This window comes from Rhinichthys klamathensis, unplaced genomic scaffold (assembly GCF_029890125.1).
Source record: "Rhinichthys klamathensis goyatoka isolate OS25496 unplaced genomic scaffold, OSU_Roscu_1.1 h1tg000330l_1, whole genome shotgun sequence".
NCBI lineage: Eukaryota > Metazoa > Chordata > Actinopteri > Cypriniformes > Leuciscidae > Rhinichthys > Rhinichthys klamathensis.
In genome coordinates this window covers 2,494,629-2,509,306 of record NW_026606845.1, presented here as the reverse complement: position 1 = coordinate 2,509,306, position 14,678 = coordinate 2,494,629, and the positions used below count along the sequence as shown (strand labels likewise).

Below are 14,678 nucleotides of genomic sequence, written 5' to 3'. Positions count from 1 at the left end.
TTACATTCGTATCATTAGATACATATGATTATTTGAGTAAGTTGAAACCCAATACTTACATTTAAAAGTGTAATCCGGCAATTTCTCTCTAAAAATCCTGTAGGCACCACAGTGAATTCTAGGTTAGGGAAGACCGCATAGGATTCATCTGTTGTATCCTTCATTACCCACGAAAAGAAGGCAGCATTGGAAGGAGCCTTTGAATTGGGACAGCCGTTGTCGTGCCACGGTTATGTAATCGGCCTTCAAATGCGGCCTTAGAAGGACGCAGCTTGTGTGAGGGAGAGTTGAAATTGCGCGCTAGCTAGAATATATTTCTAAATATTGTATGCTACATTACTAAATGGCCTTTTTAAACTGATTATTGACTAATCAATCCTGTGAAGGGCGATAAAGAAGTTGTGAGGGCACGATAGAGAACTACTTATCCATTAATACTCCATATTTTTAAATATTGTATTACTGAATCACCATTTTAAAATGACTGTTGTCATATTTCAAGATTGACCCATATGAATCTGCAGGCTTTGTAATCAAAACTAAAACGAAGGAAAAGTTACACCGACTTAAAATGTTTTAATCGGATGTTGTGTTTACAAATCATACCCTGTCACTAGCAAAAATGTAAAAACACTGACAGTTAAATTAAAATGTTTTTAATCATTTTCAAATGACTAATGTAAAACCCTACTTTAATACCAAGTCCCACAGTTAAATGTGCTAATGTGTTAGGGTTCTGTCACTTCGGTCTAGTTAATTTCTTGGTTTTGTTAATTTCTTGGTTATTACGCTTGCTATATGTGCGGGGCATGGTGTTTGGATCCCGACACGTCTGTCTAGTTTTGTTTCGGTTCTGTGTCGGGATTCAGACATCCATGCTCCGTGTGTTTGTTTTCTGTTGTCAGCGCACGGAATGAGCTTTCACTTGTTCTCGTGCGCTCCGTCTTGTCACGTGAGAGCGCGGTTTCGAGTTCGCTTAAGCCGCCCGCTCTTCCGTCTGCGTGTGTTGTTGTGTCCTGTGTAGCACGCGGTTCGTGTTTTCATCGGCCGTGTCCTTTGATGTCATGTTTTGTCTTGTGCTGTATAGCACACAGCTTGTGTTTTGGCTGTGTGCTTTCATGTTGTCATGTTTTGTGTGAACACATGGCTTATGAGTGTTTTCATTAGCTGCGTGTTCATGTCTCGTTTGGTGTGAGCACATGGCTTGTAATGTGTTTCCTTGTGCCATGTGCTCTCCTGTCAATTGTCTAGCCCCTCCCACCTTGTTACCTGATTATGGATTAATTTGCCCCACCTGTCCTCCCTCGTTACCTGCCTTGTCTGCTCCATATTAAGGCCCTGTCCACACGGACACGGGTATTTTTATAACCGTGACTTTTTTTTTTACGCGGTTCGGCCACACGGAAACGCACTGAAACCGAACATTTTTGAAAACCCCTGCCAGGGTGAGGATTTTTTTAGAAACGCCGGTTACAGTGTTGTCGTGTAGACAGTGAAACCGGGGTTTTTGCCTTGTGACGTCAGAGTGTGCGCCGTTATCCGCTGTGTTTGACGTCAGATTTGCGCTTCTGATTGGCCAACGTGGCTTTAGGGTTAAGGTTTATATCACCGCCTGCTGGCGTGGCATGCTCTTGACCGCGCTTGATAGTGTGTTTTTACGTTTTCATGTAGACGGAGACCGAGCATGTGTGGACGGGATTTTTTTTAAAACGCTGTAGGAAAAACTCCGGTTATAAAAATACCCGTGTCCGTGTGGACATGGCCTTATTCTCCTTGTGTTTGCAGTCCTGTGTTGGTTTGTCGTTGTATGTACAATGTGTGTTTCCCTGCTGCTTCAGTCAAGTCAAGTCGGTCTTGTTTTCCCCCTTGGGGTAGTTTTGTTTGTATTTTGTTTTATTTTATACTTAATAAAAACCCATTTTTCCTGCGATTGAGTCCTCGCTTCATCTCCTCAACCCCACACCTGACATAATGGGGATTAGAAGTGAAGGGAGTTAAAGTTTTTAGCAATCTGTAAATTGATAGAAAACAGCAGCTTGAATTAAGATAATGATACATAAAATGCACCAATGCAGCTTTTTGCATGTTTTCATTGAATTTTCTTATAGCATGGAGATTGAAGATCAAATTACTATTCGTTTTACGGAGACGCATTTATGGATATAGAACATGCAAACTCAATTGGATGAGGCACATGTAGTGACCGAGTGATAAAAGCTCGATTAAAAATTATTATAAACCAGCCCCAGTCCTGCTCTAGAATCTTCATACAAGTACTACAACATTTGTCGTGGACATGATGAACAATTAGACAGATGTAACCAATTGATTGTAGATAAAGGCTTCATCTCTCTTTAAACAAAACATGCATAAAACGTTTAAGAAATAATCATTAAACATTCATGAAAAAATATTTTTTCCTTACCAGCAATCGAGATGTAGGTGTTAGCAGGAGTGTCTGGAACCCGATCCGCTGGTATTTCAGCTCTAATAACTATAGGCTCCTCCCCTGTTCCATTTGGGATGAGAAACAGAGAAGAACAGGAAGACAAAAGAAGAGTAATGATGAGTTATCAGAGTAGTCAGATTTTGTATTGTTTTGGTGAGTATTGAGCTGGAAAAGCAGTTGATTGTGATCTCAATTGGCAGGAACTATAATGATATTCGTAGATGTTTTTGTCTTGACTGGATAGAAGTAAACTGACATTAATTCAATGATTGTATGAAGTATACAGTTTCCATGGTTCACAGTAAATCTTACCATCCTTAACAGGATTGAGCTCCACTTTTGGTCTGTGTAATGGAATCAGCACACCCTCAGACTGAAGGAGAGAAAGAGAGTTAACTACCCGTGGTGCTCTGGATAATCTATTCAAAATATGACAAACATCTATTGATTATTGTGTAACAAATGACCAAATCAAATTAAACAGAATTGCCATCAGACGTACCACCACCTTCAGGGTCTTTCTTATTCCATCAGTGTGGACAGAATCAAATGCTGCAGCTTTCACCTCAATATCATGATTTCCCAGCGTCATGGGAATAATCACATATGAAACCGCTTTGCTGGAGTCTTTGTCAATGTTTACTGTTGTTCTGTATTTGCCTTTCTTACTGGCAAAGCTGCAAACATGTTCTGTCTCCATAAACTCCACACGCACCTGTGAAAACAGGAGAGACACAAATCGCTTCAATATCTTTAGATTCGAGATAGAAACTTCCTCTAAAATAAATCAAATAAGAAAAGTGTGATAGACATTTCTGTTTTAGCAATGCTCAATATCCTACACCTTTTTTCACTTTGAGTCACATAGAGCATAAAATCTGAAATGACTCTCAGAATCCATGTATCCTGTCATTAGTAAATTATTTGACTTAAGCAGAAATGGTTATTACGATGAACATGGTTTTAATGTATACCATAAATCAACATTTATTTTTTAATTTCAAATCTACCTTCTGCTTCTTTGGTGTGTAGTTGTGAATAATGGCCTTGATCTCCAGTTGTTCACCGCGCACAGCTGAATAAGGGATCTTGAGGTCAACGAATAAGCTCTTAAAAACGATAATCTCCTCAGGTTCTGCCACACAGATGCCTTTGAGGAGGAACACAGACACACAGAAGGGTTTAAAGCAGCAGCTCCTGGATGATGAGGATGAGGATGTTTTTCAGATCATGTATCTTGCGTTTGCAGCTTCATCTTACCAAGTGTTGGTGACAGACTGACAGCCAAGATCTGCCAGGTAGTGATAGAGTCTTTCAGGTAGATCACTTTATCTGTGACTGGTGCTGGACTGGGATATGAGGAAAATAAATTTAAAAATTAGAAATGTTCAAGAACTCTTCTAAAGCTTCATAAGCTGGTCTGGTCTGAAACCTACACCATAGTTGGTTTGTTATTAGACATTCCCATTACTCGTTTCCTATAAAAATGTATGAACGACAGTGGATATCATTTCATGTTGTTGATGTCTAATCAGTTTTCTTGCATCTAAAATTAAAAAATTCTAGTGGGGATCAGTGCATAAAATGCATAATATCAAAGATAATTAAGAAAAAAAGACATGCTCTTTGTTCTATGAGTGAGACCTAATTTACAGCTTTAGTCTAAAAGTCTCATACTCACCAATTCTCACACAGATCAATCTCTTCCCAAAGCCAACTCTCAGGGAACTGAGTACGTGACACGATCTCATCAGAGTCTGTATAATAGTCATCTTCATCATCACCTGTTGTAACAGATAAAAACAATAATACATCAGATAATGATAATCAAATAAATGTCATCATTATTCTCTCTGACGACTATCCACTTTCATTATTATCCACAATTACTACTTTCCAAAGTACCCAAGATTCAAAATACCAGTATCAATCGCTGCCATCGGATTCATGCAAGCTGCTTTGAAACAATCTTTATTGAATAAAGCACTATTGACTTGACTTAAATTTGGAAAAATGGACATGGCAGTTGTGAGAGTGCCACCTACAGTTGAGGGAACATCATGAAAACACTGTATAGCCTTTACATTTTGTGACAGAGTACTGCACGAGATGGTAGAGCCACCTAGAAGCTTAAGATATTGCAACAACCTTAATCAATTACTACTTACTGCGAGCCAGAATCATCTCCTCCTCTTCTGTCTTCATGTTTTTGCGGGTTTCCATCTCTTTGCAGCAGTGCAGGAAGGCCTTTCTGCACTCTGGCCCGTCTACGATGTAGGTGGCTCTTCGTTCACAGGTGTAGCCGAGTTTATTATCCCTCATCCCATCAAAGCAGCACTGCTTCAGTTCACCAGAGTATTGACCAGCTGAGAAAATCATGAACAATGACAGGAGTAGGAGAACATGAGAACTACTGGAGGGAAAGACAGAATTTCCTAAAGGCTCTGGATCTTTAACACAGTAAAAAAAAAAAAAAAAACCTTTTCTGATTTGAATGGCAAGGGTAAAAACGGAGTAAATTCCAGTTCCTCACCCAGTGTACTAGTGATCTGCAGGCGACTCTCAGCTCTTCGTTTTCTCTTTTCAGGGACGGGACATCCAGGCACTAGAGGACGATTCATTTTAATAAATTAGCATATTGTACAAAATGATGTAAAAAAAAAAAAACAAGAGCAGCAAGAGAGACACAAGGAACCAGACAACTCAAGTGAAATTTATAGTGCAACATTCAAGACCTGACCAAAGGATGCAACCCTTGGGAATCTCTGTTCAGTAAAAAAAAAAATTACTTATTCTGGTGTTGGTTCCTCCTGCAGTGTGTGACTCAAACATCAGACCTGAATCACTGAAAACCCCCATACTGTCCCTTCCACCTCCTGCCGTACAACCGGTGTCATGCTTCTCTATGACGTCCCAGATCTAGAGGTGCAAAAAAGACACCAGTTACATGCGGTTTAAATCAGAGATGATTGTGCCATGACGTCTGAAGAAGGTCCTTCACCTGAGTCTGAGTGAGTCTGTTCTTGTTCAGGACTTGCACAGCCTTGTCAACCACCACCAGCCCAACTCTAGCTCCAGGATCTCCACTTATCTGCAGCGTGACCTCATCTCCTGTGCCATAGGTATTCATCTTGTTCTTCACCTGAAGCTCGAGCTGTTAAAACGAGAGACACTGAATCAGATCTAGTTGATTAGCACATCAACTATTTCTTGTGATGGTTGACCCACCGTTCCCATGCACGTGTCCTTCACGTCGACCCAGACTGAATCAGACACCACCTCAGACGAGCCCACATGATAATAAGCCAAAAAGCGGAAGGACGGCACCATGTCTTTGGTTACAGGTAGAGACAGAGTCACTAGAGCTTGTCCTTTCCTCTTAAATCTGTTTGCTTGAACAATCTGACCTTTACTTAAGATCTGGAAATGAGACAGACAAGTATAAAAGACTTAAGCACTTTGTATAGTTTCAAACACAAGCTGTGGTAGAAATAAAATATTGATGTAATTGATGCATGGGTAGAACTGGTACATTGGATGAATAACAAATAACCATAATCTTTACCATGTATGTGTAATCTTGATCTTTGACTCCTGGACTTTGTCCAGTGTTGAGATTGACTTTCATTTGATCACCGATCTGAAGCTCTGCAGAATCAATGCCGATGTGAAAGTAGTTATTGGAGCTGTCTTTGGGAATGTAAGCAAGAGCCGTCATCGTCTTCTCTGCCTGCTGTTCGTTGCTTAATTGTAGATCTTTGGTTTTTGCCTGAAATAAATGAATAAATAAATTCCTGCTGATTCACAGCAACTACAAATAACTGTAAACAAACAGCTTGTTCTACATTCATTCAATGCCTTACAGTGATTTTTAGCTCGGAAGATCCTCCTAGAGTGTTGACGGTTACTTTTGCAATACCATTGGCTGTTGTTTGACCTCTGACCTCTCCAGGACTGACCTCCACTTCCACTTTTTCAGCAGGCGTCTGATCAGGATTTGTTACATAGACCTTTTATAAAACCAAGACCAAACAAGAAAAATCATCAGCCATCATCATGTCTTTTAATATATCGTTAAAATGGTTCCTCAGTTCCTATAACCCATCAGGCACATAAAGTCAGTATTTTATACCGAGATATCGAAGGGCATCCCAGGTTTGAAGAATTGTGGTGTTTTTTTGAAGTGGATGGTGTACGGTGACGTCACGATCTGAATGCCTCTCCTTTCTGCTTCCACCATTTCACTGCCTGAAACACACACACACACATACATACAGTATACAATCACACACATGCATGTAAACATACAGATGTACAGTATCTGTTGAGTCTTACCACTTTCTGTTAAAAGACTGACTGAAACATAGATTGATCGTCCAACCAGCTGGTTAATGTTTGGAAAGGTGTTAGTGATCATCTTCCTGGTCAGTTCTGCCTCTCCTTCTCCTTCCCTTATCTATTCATATATGAGAAAGACAATAACATTCGTCTACAAGACAAGGTAAAACTGTATTTAATGTTTTAAGTCGTCCTCTAGGTGAGGAGAAATGAGATTGATCCCAACTTGTAAACTGTTTAATTTCTCTCACCTCAACTTTTTGCAAAGAGGTATCAATACTTGTTTTCTTCTCACCGTCCATCACACCAAACATCACAAACGCATTTCCTTCCACCTTCTGTCCAAACAGATACCTATTAAAGCATATACAATTTCAGCTGTAAAAACTGAATGGTGACGACGACTGTGCTTGATCCACATCCACTTTCAAAACAATACATTTCAGTCATATTAAACAATACTGTATATCTGAGTTGAATAAAAAAAAATTAATGTTAACACATTTTATCGCACCCTCTCTCTCTCTCTCTCTCTCTCTCTCTCTCTCTCACTCGCGCACACACACACACACACACACTCCAGCATTGCAATCTTGACATCGCAGCCTGTTCATTATGCGGTCACACCAAACGCGAATAGAGCGTCAAATTCGCGACTAGTTCGACGCTATGTCTAATGGTGTGTTCACACCGAACGCGAATTAAATTATTTGCGTGAGTAGATTACATACAAAGTCAATGCAAAGACGCAAATAGACGCATCATTCGCGCCGGGCGTTGCGAATGACGCGAATTGGGCAACGCGTTTGCCGCGAATGTCTTCCGCGCAAGTTGAAAAATTTTAACTCGAGCGAATGTTCAAGCATCTAACTAGACGCGTATTTGACGCTCTATTCTCGTTCGGTGTGAACACACCATAAAGCGAATAGGACGCGCGTATAAAGCCAACGTTTGAAGTGAACGCGCGTTCAGAGCTAAGCCGATGGTACAGATTATGTGTCCCTAAAGAACCCGTGTATCTAACAGTAGTTCCGCATTACATTAATTAATTTGAACGCGAGTTTTATTTATTTTTATACCGTGTATTCTCCGTGTAAATTCGTGCACCGAACCGTGACGCCCGTACCGTTTCGGTTCAATACGAATACATGTACCGTTCCACCCCTAATATATATATATATATATATATTTACTTACTCAACAATGGTGACAAAAGTAATATTCAATTAGGAAAAGGAAATTACTAAGACAATTCAGATCATAATTTATTCATACCGCAAACCATGATGGGAGCCATGAATGAGTTTTGATTGTTGGCACCCAGATTGCACTGCAACATGCTTTATTATTGTCACCATTATTGAGAATCACAGGCTGATTCTTGATGCCTGTGTGTCCAAATAAATGTCTTTTGATCAGAACAACTTATAAGAAATATTTTGGATCATATTGAAAATACTGAAAATAGTAAAGTGTAGAATCACAGGCTGCTGTAATCATCAAGGTAAACCTAACTCTCTAAATGAGTTCATTGATTCAGGTCAAATGATGATTATGCCAAAACATAACCAACACCACCTGATCATCTTTTATTGTTGTTTACCTGGCAGTTATAACTTAGTTACAGCAGTCAAACAAAATCTAACATTAAGGATCAAGAGCCCAACTAAAGTAAATACTGATCACAATAATGGTGACTACATGTGATTTTTCTCCTTCAGTGATTCTGCTTGTTAACATCAGGTGTCTTCAATAATGGTCAATCATCACTCAAATTGGCTCATTAACTTTAACACTTCTTCAGTGTTAATTTAATACTCATTTTAACACTTTAACACTCTTGAGTCTGGAGCCAAATGAAATCCCAGGAGAGTTCATTTAACACTGGAGTTTTTGCTGTGGACAGCAACAGTGTCGGCCTACATCTGTACTGTGTAGAATCCACGTGTACCAGATGTGGGCCGACAGACACTATGTTGCTGTCTGGGTTAGTTGCTTTGGAAGTTATACTATCTCAAACACACTGAATCACAGGACCATGTTTTGGTTGCTCATTGTACATTATTTCAGTTAACATACACATCTATTTTAAATCAGTGTGTTCACACAGCATAGATTTATTTTCAATACAATGAAGCAAGAACCTATGTTGTCTTACTTGGCTTCAATGTCGACTGTCAGACTCTCGTCACCCACATAGAAGAATGATCTACTGGGTTTTAATTTCACTTCAAATGTTGGAAGCACTATAAACCAAACCAGAGAATAGACAAATAAATAAATAATAAATTATTGTAGTTATCACATTTTTACACAACATACAATTTTCTGACACACGTCTTACCATATTCTTTGACCTCAAAGTCAGCAGTAAATTCCTTCTGAGGGGTATTGGCGAACTGTGTGACAACCTTCCATATCCCAAGACTGAAAAATACAGAACACATCCAGAAACATACACGTCTGATTTCATAACATCAAAAAGATGATAACTGGCCATGAACAGGGTTTTGCTGCTGTTTATTGATAAATCATTATCCAGTATTATCCTGAAGTACACACCATAGACCAGGGTTCCTCAATTAAAAGTTATGTTTATTGTAAGCATGCACTGCAGTTATGTCTGCTGCTTTAAATGCTTGAGGTTTTTAAAGCAGGGTGGATTCTGTTTGGCTGTCAACCAATCAGAATCAAGAAAGCACGGAAAGTATTTTTTTTATAATCAATCTTTTAGTCTATGCAGTTTTCAGTTGATGAATGAACAGAACTTTATAGAGCGCCTCACATCAAATAAATCACATTAAGCTTTGAGCTTTTTTTTAATGATATTCAAACAATAAATACTGTTTTGGCACTCTTTAATGTGGTTTAATTTGTAGATCACTGTTGCCTCAGATCAAGTGAAGCTGCAGCACGGAGCACATTTTTCCACTTTACTATTAGTTACGGCACGAATGAACTTCAGAAGGTATGTCAAAAGATATGGTACAACTTACCAAAATCCGTATCATGTCTCATTTAATCGCTCGATCAGTGTTTCAACCACGGAAAGACGTCAATAAACCACTTTGAGAACATTAGACAGTGTGCAATTTAACAATGACGCTGTTTTAGAATTATCAGCGATTTCACGCCAGCAACATGATTACAGTGATGTTACACTGACAGAAACATTTGACTTCAGTGCAGACCCTCGGACCAAACATTTGTCTCTCGTGGGCCACCTATTGAGGAACCCTAGCATAGACAGATAAAATGTGTGGTCCATTCACTCAGGTTTAATATCTCAGTCCTGTCAGCGTTTCACACACCTGGCAACCTCAGGAATGGCATATTTTCCGGACTTCATCCCTTTCACTGGATATATCTTATCTGATGAAACTGTGATGCCTTGTGGATTCTTAAGAAACAGAAATCAGTATCAACACTGTGTTTTCTGAGATCGTCAGTCACATGCTCATTACAGCTGATGTCACAAATGAATGAATATGTGAATGTGTGTGCATGTGAACCTATAAAATTGTGTACCATGATCTCCACCGTGACTCCAGACTGACTGAGGGGTTTCAGGTTGGGTGTCAGAGAGAAAATCCTGTATTGAACTGAAAGGGAGATCAAAACAAAAAAATGAAATACTTTGTTTAAAAGTTTTAACTGCTTGTTATTTAAATTTTTACGTATTTGAGACACTTGCCATTTAGTGTGTAAAAAAAATTATACCATAAACAACTTCTTTACTATGCATTATTATAGCCATTATAGCAACATAAAATGCAATAGGCTTGTAACGGCTGAATAAACGATAAAACTAACCTTTAACGGCATAGCTTGTATTCCAACATATACACATGCTTTTTTTTTTTTTTTAGCTTGAGACGGCTTGAGGCTAAATGCAATTTATTATCACTGTCTATTCCAACATACACTCACCTAAAGGATTATTAGGAACACCATACTAATACTGTGTTTGACCCCCTTTCGCCTTCAGAACTGCCTTAATTCTACGTGGCATTGATTCAACAAGGTGCTGAAATCATTCTTTAGAAATGTTGGCCCATATTGATAGGATAGCATCTTGCAGTTGATGGAGATTTGTGGGATGCACATCCAGGGCACGAAGCTCCCGTTCCACCACATCCCAAAGATGCTCTATTGGGTTGAGATCTGGTGACTGTGGGGGCCATTTTAGTACATTGAACTCATTGTCATGTTCAAGAAACCAATTTGAAATGATTCGAGCTTTGTGACATGGTGCATTATCCTGCTGGAAGAAGCCATCAGAGGATGGGTACATGGTGGCCATAAAGGGATGGACATGGTCAGAAACAATGCTCAGGTAGGCCGTGGCATTTAAACGATGCCCAATTGGCACTAATGGGCCTAAAGTGTGCCAAGAAAACATCCCCCACACCATTACACCACCACCACCAGCCTGCACAGTGGTAACAAGGCATGATGGATCCATGCTCTCATTCTGTTTATGCCAAATTCTGACTCTACCATCTGAATGTCTCAACAGAAATCGAGACTCATCAGACCAGGCAACATTTTTCCAGTCTTCAACTGTCCAATTTTGGTGAGCTCTTGCAAATTGTAGCCTCTTTTTCCTATTTGTAGTGGAGATGAGTGGTACCCGGTGGGGTCTTCTACTGTTGTAGCCCATCCGCCTCAAGGTTGTGCGTGTTGTGGCTTCACAAATGCTGTGCTGCGTATCTCGGTTGTAACGAGTGGTTATTTCAGTCAAAGTTGCTCTTCTATCAGCTTGAATCAGTCGGCCCATTCTCCTCTGACCTCTAGCATCAACAAGGCATTTTCGCCCACAGGACTGCCGCATACTGGATGTTTTTCCCTTTTCACACCATTCTTTGTAAACCCTAGAAATGGTTGTTGCGTGAAAATCCCAGTAACTGAGCAGATTGTGAAATACTCAGACCGGCCCGTCTGGCTCCAACAACCATGCCACGCTCAAAATTGCTTAAATCACCTTTCTCTCCTATTCTGACATTCAGTTTGGAGTTCAGGAGATTGTCTTGACCAGGACCACACCCCTAAATGCATTTAAGCAACTGCCATGTGATTGGTTGATTAGATAATTGCATTAATGAGAAATTGAGCAGGTGTTCCTAATAATCCTTTAGGTGAGTGTATATTACACATGCTTTTTTTTTTATTTAGCTTGAGACGGCTTGAGGCTAAATGCAATTTATTATCACTTGTCTGCTTTTTGCCTTTCCAAAAAGCAAATGCAGCCATTTTGTGGAACAATCCAGAGGCCATTCGGACTCCATCTGTCCTATATTTAATTGCCAGTATATATGTGCAAAACTACACAATCTTTATGATGTCATGCTGATGTAACAAATTTAAAGTTCACATTGTGTGTTAATTCACTCTATATTTTCCATGTTTTCAGCACTGATTCGTACCTGTGCTAGCAGGCGTGTAGATGGGCTTGTCTGTCTGTACAAATATATATCCAGACTGGAATGAGACCATGATCACTTTCTCCAGGATTTTGGAAGGAAAATGAGCTTGTAGATACACATACTGCTTCTCCAGAGGATCAGCAGAGAAATAGTTCTGATCATCAGGGATCTAAAGAACAGAAAATGAATTAGTCCTTTGGAAATTTTGACGAAAAAAAAAGTAACAATTTACAAACTGAATTGTACAAGTGCAGATGATGGATCACACACTTACACAAGCAAAAAAAAAAAAAAAAAAAAGTCAAAGTGACATCACCTTTATATCTGTAAGTAACTGGTAATTGTTTTCTGCAGTCAGTGTCACTGTTTTGGACAGTATCTCCTTGTCTTTCTGTGGGTGGTTATTCACTATGATCTTTACATCAAAAGTTCCTCCAGAGTAATCCTGAGCCTCCACAAACACATTCTCTGAGGAACCCACTCTCAGCAAATTAGGAGCTGACAGAACAAACCTGAGGAGATCAAATCACAGCGTTTGACATCTTAAAAATAGATTATTAGTAACTCTATGAGCAAACGGTGTTTAATACTCACAGCGGGTCACACAGTGTGAGGAGGGGTGAGGAGAGAAGAACAACAGTCAGACACAGCAGCTTCACCTCCATCGTGTCTGTTTGTGTGTGTGTGTGTGAACCTGCAGCAGTTCAGATTTATACCCGCCGCCTCTGTGACCCTTACAGTCCAAACTGCTCTCTCTCACTGACACCCCTCTTCCCATCTATTAGGCAACACGTTTGGGAAGGGGAGGATCTTGGAAAGATTTTTTTGCAGGATTTCCAAAATTACGAAAGAAGCGCCAATAATTGCACTTAAAATATTGTGTTTATAAGTATTTGTGTGTGATGAAAAAAATAATTATTATGATGAAGCTGTGTCTCAATATCATGTGCATTTGTCAGCTACCATTATTTATTTCTTAAATAATCTTCATTATGGTTGCAATTCATGAACCCTCTGAACTATAGGCATAATTGCCTCCCTTAAAGAAGATACAGATTGCATTCCAAAAGTCCCAAATAATAATATTCATTAGATAACTGTAAGTGTCAGCTGTAATGTATGTCATTGTGTGTTCATGAGTCTGAAATGCACTTTACTCATTTAACATAGATGCAACTACTGTGAAAAAAGGCATGTTTCAGTGTGTTTGGTCTTTCCTTTCTTCAAAGAAAGCAGTAGAAACAGGGATGTGATTAAACTCTTAAAGAGTTTGAGAGTTCTCAGCAGTGCATTTCAGATTTCCCATAAATCATGCTTCATGTGTAAATACAACCTTTGGTAAATTGGCAGCTGCTCTATTGATCTTTCAGGGGTCGGGAGAACTATTGAACAGTATACTTTCATGAAAATGTGCTCAAGCTGCTCTGGAATGAGGTTTGTTGACGAATGTTTTGCTCAACATTTAACTTTTGTAACACTGGCAGGAACAAAATAACTGGCAGGTGTAGAACGGATCTATGTGCAGGGTTTATTATTGCAAACAAACGAAACATAAAACATTAAGTGCTAAGGAACACAAAGCACCAGGGAACATGAGGATCAAAAGAACACAGACCATCAACATGTACAACAACGAACAAGGAAACACACAGGCTATAAATACACAAGACAACAAGGGACAGGTGAAGGCAATTAGTTGCTATGGAAACAAACAAGGCTAACTATAGAAACTAATAAGACAGGCAAAGAAACAAAGGAACTAAACACAGGAAGTCAGAACACAGGAACAATTGCAAACAAATATACTTCAAAATAAGAGTCAGGGAAACACAAGAACAGTATTCATGACAACTTTATACATTAACTAGCAACATTATCTTTCCCTCAAAATGCATCTATATTCTTTGTAGTCTACTACTACTACATGAGAATAAATGTTAATGATATTTTAGAATGTGCTCCAGGGAGTAACATAAAAAGTTAGATGTTGTAACTCTACTAGACCCAGCTTATTTCTATTGTCACCAACTAAATGAGCAACAGCACATGACCACCACAAACTTCCAAAGTTGAACAGTCAAACATATACATACACTCTGTTTGGATAATGTAAAGTTAACATTCATTATCATAAAATTAACAAAAAGGTAAGTTAAAATAAAAGGTGATCATGTTAAGCTCTGAAGAAATGTATTTTGTAATAATAAATTAAAAAAATTAATTGTAAAGAAATATTACTTAGATTAGTTTAAGATTAGTTTTAAGAACCAAATAGTCCAGTAGCTACTGCGTAGTAATATAACAAGAGAAACACTGCAAGTGCAAGAACTTTAACACATTTATAGGCTGTAGGCTACTATGAGTATTAATCTGCAATATAATTAGGTAGCCTATGTCTTCCTCAATTTTTGAGTTAGGGGTTTGGTGTTTTTCCCAGCAATGTTTTCGTTCTTGTTTTAACTGAA

The 14,678-nt window shown here is 39.0% G+C and overlaps 1 protein-coding gene across 2 annotated transcripts in view; it reads right to left on the bottom strand.

Annotated features, from left to right (window-relative positions):
- Window positions 1–12,937, bottom strand: part of LOC130105836 (complement C3-like) — a 30,583-nt gene extending 17,646 nt beyond the window's left edge. The window contains exons 1-23 of one of the 2 annotated variants that reach the window (XM_056272035.1): window positions 12,808–12,937; window positions 12,530–12,725; window positions 12,214–12,382; window positions 10,316–10,389; window positions 10,099–10,187; window positions 9,132–9,214; window positions 8,946–9,033; window positions 7,039–7,141; window positions 6,785–6,905; window positions 6,582–6,697; window positions 6,313–6,459; window positions 6,015–6,218; window positions 5,678–5,869; window positions 5,451–5,603; window positions 5,239–5,368; window positions 4,983–5,054; window positions 4,618–4,815; window positions 4,131–4,233; window positions 3,710–3,798; window positions 3,460–3,599; window positions 2,952–3,164; window positions 2,762–2,822; window positions 2,426–2,509 (exon numbers count right to left, since the gene is read on the bottom strand). In XM_056272035.1, coding sequence (XP_056128010.1) covers window positions 2,426–2,509; window positions 2,762–2,822; window positions 2,952–3,164; window positions 3,460–3,599; window positions 3,710–3,798; window positions 4,131–4,233; window positions 4,618–4,815; window positions 4,983–5,054; window positions 5,239–5,368; window positions 5,451–5,603; window positions 5,678–5,869; window positions 6,015–6,218; window positions 6,313–6,459; window positions 6,582–6,697; window positions 6,785–6,905; window positions 7,039–7,141; window positions 8,946–9,033; window positions 9,132–9,214; window positions 10,099–10,187; window positions 10,316–10,389; window positions 12,214–12,382; window positions 12,530–12,725; window positions 12,808–12,878 — 2,896 coding nt within the window. In that variant the 5' untranslated portion in view covers window positions 12,879–12,937. The remainder of the gene's footprint in view (window positions 1–2,425; window positions 2,510–2,761; window positions 2,823–2,951; window positions 3,165–3,459; window positions 3,600–3,709; window positions 3,799–4,130; window positions 4,234–4,617; window positions 4,816–4,982; window positions 5,055–5,238; window positions 5,369–5,450; window positions 5,604–5,677; window positions 5,870–6,014; window positions 6,219–6,312; window positions 6,460–6,581; window positions 6,698–6,784; window positions 6,906–7,038; window positions 7,142–8,945; window positions 9,034–9,131; window positions 9,215–10,098; window positions 10,188–10,315; window positions 10,390–12,213; window positions 12,383–12,529; window positions 12,726–12,807) is intronic. The other variant, XM_056272036.1, reaches the window with a different exon arrangement.
- Between the last annotated feature and the right edge of the window lie 1,741 nt (window positions 12,938–14,678).